This window comes from Corylus avellana, chromosome 1, assembly GCF_965113065.1.
Source record: "Corylus avellana chromosome 1, dhCorAvel1.hap1.2, whole genome shotgun sequence".
NCBI lineage: Eukaryota > Viridiplantae > Streptophyta > Magnoliopsida > Fagales > Betulaceae > Corylus > Corylus avellana.
Window position 1 is genome coordinate 12,610,482 of NC_142490.1, and position 5,322 is coordinate 12,615,803.

The following is a 5,322-nucleotide window of genomic DNA, read 5'->3' on the forward strand; positions in this document are numbered from 1 at the left end:
GAAATGCCAACAATTCCGTCCAAATTTAGTGTTAAATCTTATCAGAGACAGGGCAATCTCCAAAATATCTTAGTCCAAATTCAAGGTATTTTTGTAATTTTATAAATATTTTAAAAGTATTTAGGGGATTTTACTTATCAATTATTTAATTTAACGCTAAATTTTAACGAAAGGGTTGACATTGTAAACTTCTGAAAGATGGTAACTTTAAATTGATACTTTTTAAAGTTTAAGGGTACAATTGCAAAAGTGATAAAAGATTGTGGAAGGTAAGTAAAGTTTTCCTAAAAAGTTATTTTACAATTAGTCTCTATGTAAGAGTAACATATGTATTCTGCTTGAAAATTCCAATCTCTTCTTCATACATAAAGAAACCTCTTTTGTTTGTCATTGCAATAGATCAAATCATTTTAATGTTTGAACATTAGAGGAAACTTTCATCTAGCTGAATATTGTGCTATTTTCAAATATGATGTCAACATTCCATAACAAAAGCTCAGCATTTTCTGTAAGTATAGATGACATCAAGAGTTGCTATATATAATGAAACTAAAACCATGAAAAATTTCATATTACAAAAGAACTTTTTTTTTGAATTCTATTTCAATATTCTAAAAATCCTCACACCTCTGGACATACCTCTTGCATACAAATTTTGATTTGAGTTCCTGCCCTTCATAGCCCATGGAGAAGTCAAGGCATTGATCTCACTGAACACAGTAAACCCAGGATCAATACACAAAATCACACTAAATATATATATATTACACTAGACACTCATGCATATATATTATATTCTACACATTTACACAAAGTTTATGAAACTGAGTGACGCCTTCTCTTCTGAAATGGAAATCGACTCTCTGAGTGAGCCTTACCTCCTATAGGCTTTATGCCATTAATCCGAAACAGGGAATTCAGCTTGCTTAATTTTTTGGTGAATGATTTAAATAGCCTATTGGCAGGATGTGTCTTTACAAGCTCCTGTTTCATGGAGACATGGTCCTTCTCTAAGTCTGTTAGCCTCATTCTCATTCTTGCAACTTCAAGCTTCAGTTCTCTGTTCTCCCTTCTCACTGATGCATAGTTATCTCTTGGTGAGATGGCTCCACTTCCAGCACCACTGCCTGATCGTTGAGGGAACTGGCCATTGATTGCGCCGAAGAAGAACTGGTTGTGATTCCCATTCATGGCATTCCGAAGCCGGATTTGTTCAAAGTATAACACTTGCACAGCCATCTGCACAGGTAGCCTTTCATTCTGTGCTGCATGGCTGCAGGCTTCTTGGGATAGTTTCTGACAGTCAATTGTTTTACAAAGTCGGTAGCGCTCGGAGTCCTTAATATTTGGATGAACCTGTAATAAGAACTGTTAGAATATTAATGTCTACCATTTTCGATCAGCTTAAGCTTTTAATACAAACTGTGATTTAACATAGTTTTAGAGCAGAGATTCTGAGTTTGAACCTCGTCTCTGTAATGGTGATTTAACAAAAACCTTTAAAAGAAAGATATAAAATGTGTACTATGATTAATCAAATGATTAAGTCTACCATTTCCTATCAGCTTAAACTTTTAAAACAAATGATGATTTAACATGGTATTAGAGTAGAGGTTATGAGTTCAAACCATGCCTCAGTAATGGTGATTTAACCAAAAACCTTGAAAAAGAAAGATCTAAATACAAGTATAGTATGTTGTTTAGTTGCTTAGGGGAGAGAGAGAGAGAGAGAGAGTAGCTTACTTTGAGGAAGATATCCACAGCTCTGTACAATCCATCACTTACTACACGAGCATGGTCTGGAAGCAGTTCTGCTAGTGATATGAACTTTGATGGCAGCAAGTTTGAGTCTAGTGCAACTTCTGCAAGATAATTGTCCAATAACTTTGATACCTTGAGAATTGAACTTTGTTTAGGAGATCCAGGGCTGTCAAAGTCGTATGCCATGTCGCTTTCATCTCTCAAGTGACTATCATCATCATCATCCTCGTCAAGGTTCAGAAACATGGAGAATATCCTCAAGATTGAATCTGTATCATAAAGTGTGCTGTGATTGTTTCCATGTGAATTTGTGGGTATTAAAATGTCTTCTAGAATTGCCTGGTCTAGTTGCAGACCAATTCGCCTCTCCAAATCCGATCTGCACGAAGTAGATGCTGATGCAGCTATCGCTGTTTTCAACAAACTTGAAAGAAATGCCATTGGAACAGGACTCTTCCTTGATTGTGTTGGTAGTAAGCTAACCATTGCTTCAACAATGACTCTTTGCTTCTTCTGCAATTCCAAATCCAAGAGATTTCCTTTGACCAGGTGGGGGTCCTTGGCAACGAGTCCTTGAAGAGAATTATGGGCATAGTTTACCAAAATTTTGCTAATCAAATCCTGTTTTAGACCCTTGGATTTTACTGCTGACAGAACCCTTTGGAAGAAATCAAGATTAAGCACTGTGAGTGATTTTCCCCACCAGTCTGCTGGTGTTTCTGGTTCCATGTTTGGGATAGATTTTGTAGGGAAGTTATGGTGATCAAGTTTTAACAAACCTGAGGTGAGCTGCTCTTTGCATGCATTACTTGCAACTGCATTGATAAGCCTGCTGACCAGGTTGATCTCCTCTGATATTGGCAATAGGCTTTCACAACGGTGAAGAACAGATATTGAGGTTGATATATTGGGGAGCACCATCTCCTTTAGATATGTTTCAGTTCTACTTTCCAGATTTTTCTCTGCAAATTCCTCTGTCATTTCCAGAAAATGAGCTGTGCATCGTAGCATGGCTACATTTGAGAGTGTAATCTCAACATTTACTCCATAACAGAACTTTGCAGCTAGTTCAAATGCCTCTGGTCCACCGGGAACAGCAGGAAGATTTATGCGTGAAACTTTTGAATCTTTTGCTTCCAACAGCAGTTTCCGAATTCTTCCACTCTTAGAAACTAGAGGGAACTGCAAAAGAACCATGACCAGATGACTAAAAGCTTCCAGAAGTGAAGTTCTCTTTTCCTTCTATCCACTACTTTAATCTCATTAATATTACACTTACAAGTTTAAAATCAATTTCACAAAAGATCTTCTGATTATCAAGATTTCTTTTTAGTTTCATTACTAGTAGCCAAATATGTTTCTATGGAGATTGTTGTAATGAATCTGCAGCTTCAAGTTATCTCAAAAGGGAATGAAGTTTGAGTTTTATCGAAAATGCACAAACAGGTTCATGTTTGGCAGCTCAAAAGTGTTACTAATGTGTACCTTATGAAGGGCGAGGCTTGAGGCTCCAACTTCAACAGTAAGATCACTAGAAACATCAGATATTGGCCTGAAAAGAGAGAAAACTGCATGATTTAGCAGTGCAGAAAGACAAAAGAATTTCAAAGAAAGAAAATGCTTGAAAGCATACATGTTTGATAGTGCCAATACTTTAGAAACTGTGCTGGAGCTTCTTCTACTATAAACTTAATTTGCATCCCCATGACCTTAAATCTAAGGACAGTGTGATCCATCTTGATTACATGATTCGACTTGGATGGCCCAGATGGGATAATTATGACTCAATTATATGGTTAGATTCGTGAATGGTTAAAACTGAATAAAAAAAATAAAAAAAATCTTTGTGGTTTACTGGCTTGGAGAGATCTGGCGGCAGCCATATGGGACCCTCTTGGATTAAATTGATAGGGATCTACGGTTGTTGTGTTCTGAAAATTAAGGCAGAAGGTTTGTCATCCTCAATGAACTCTTATACGGCCTGCCTGTACTTGTCTAGGGACTTATGGATAGTGAAAATTCAGAAATTATTACCCGGCAAACATTAATTGCAGTTGAGGATGTTGATAGTGCTGAGTGCATTATAGAATATGGACATTTATCAGCACACCCTCGTGCAGCTGTCATATATATAAGGTTTTCAGGGTCAAGGTCACAGGTTAATCTGTCATAATCCTGCTTACCTTTTCTGTGGTGTAGCTATCAAGAAGTGTTGTTTTCTTCCATAAAGTTGTAGGGGGCTCTGGCTTTAGCTAATGAGAAATTGAAGCCTATCACAATATTGTTTGACATATACCAAAAGGCTCTATTTTGGAAAATATGAGGAATACCACAAAAAGGGCTTTTTTTTTTCTTTTTTTTTTTTTTGCTTATTTGTTCATCAACCACGACCAGACTCTGAATATTCAAAATATGGCTGGTATTTCGCAACACGACTCGTAAATTCAACACGAACCCAACATAAATTAGCGTGTTATGGGTTTGATTTGTTTAATCTTGTATTCGTGTCTCGTTACGCAAACACGAATTGTCATATGTGGTTTAGAAAAAAGTGCATGATAACCTAGTAAAATTCAAATAACTCAGTTGCTGCAATGTTTAAGCCTTCAGAATGCGGTTGAATGTGATCAGATCTACTATTATTGGTAATGCAGTAAAAATGATGATTCAACTTAAATTTCAACATTTATTGATAAACTTCATAACATGTCTGGTTTGCTTCCCTTCTACTCTACAAATCCTTGCACTTTGCATTGCTAGTTAGAAATTTTATCATAATATTTACTGCCTTTTTACTTACTGATGTGCTTGAATTTCCAACTTGCCAAAGTATGAGTGGTAGAAAAAAAGGATGTATAGAATGAAACCAAACTAATAACTTGTTGAGAGAGAGCCAAGAAGGAGAAGATTATTACCATTCAGTGGCATGCCTTATGCTGGAACTTGGACGAAATGATCTCTTCCCTGATATGCTTGGCTTCAAATCACCAACGGTAACAACACCCATCTCTTCAAAAAAAACTGGCAGTTTCTTCCCTAAAATTCCCACTAAGAGCTCTAGAAAATAAAATGTCACTCTTTCAAGAAAATAACTGTTTTAACAACCTCTCTCATTTCAGTTAGAAGCCACAGGAGGCCATGCTGTGGAAAGAAAGCTGCAGTACTGAGATGAAAGTCACAAGAAGCCATGCTGGACTAAAGGGGTAGTGATGACTTTAAAACACACCTTAATGAGTGTTTATAATGTGCTTAATCTAAAGTCAAGGGAAAATGCAGGTGTGGTTGCACTTTTCGGTGAAAGGTAAGGGGAGTGACCTCCTTTTACATGGTTTTGGCTTTGAGAAATTGCAGGAATCCTGAAGGGTTGCAGTGCTTTTGGGGGCTATAATCATGGCTAGTGAAAGCTACCCACAAAAAGATTAGCTTAAATTAAGTCTTAAATTATGTGTAAAGCTAACTAAAGTGGGAAACTAAAAGAGGATGAGTTGGATTACATGTTATAATGAGAACCCCTGTACACATACATGAGTGGAAATGTTGCCTGTGTTTCCCTCACAGCCA

General features: G+C 36.8%; 1 protein-coding gene across 4 annotated transcripts; it reads right to left on the bottom strand.

The window, feature by feature from the left end:
- Positions 1-403: 403 nt before the first annotated feature.
- Positions 404-5,103, bottom strand: LOC132171548 (BTB/POZ domain-containing protein At1g03010). Of its 4 annotated transcripts, XM_059582896.2 has the most exons (5): positions 4,677-5,103; positions 3,247-3,313; positions 1,744-2,943; positions 879-1,368; positions 404-710 (listed from the first exon to the last, which is right to left on the bottom strand). In XM_059582896.2, the coding sequence occupies exons 1-5, from the start codon at positions 4,766-4,768 to the stop codon at positions 694-696; spliced, it is 1,866 nt and encodes a 621-aa protein (XP_059438879.1). In that variant the 5' UTR covers positions 4,769-5,103; the 3' UTR covers positions 404-693. The 4 variants fall into 4 exon arrangements, with proteins under 4 accessions (XP_059438879.1, XP_059438878.1, XP_059438877.1 ...); XM_059582895.2 differs by having other exon boundaries at positions 404-1,356; XM_059582894.2 differs by having other exon boundaries at positions 404-1,368.
- Positions 5,104-5,322: the final 219 nt, after the last annotated feature.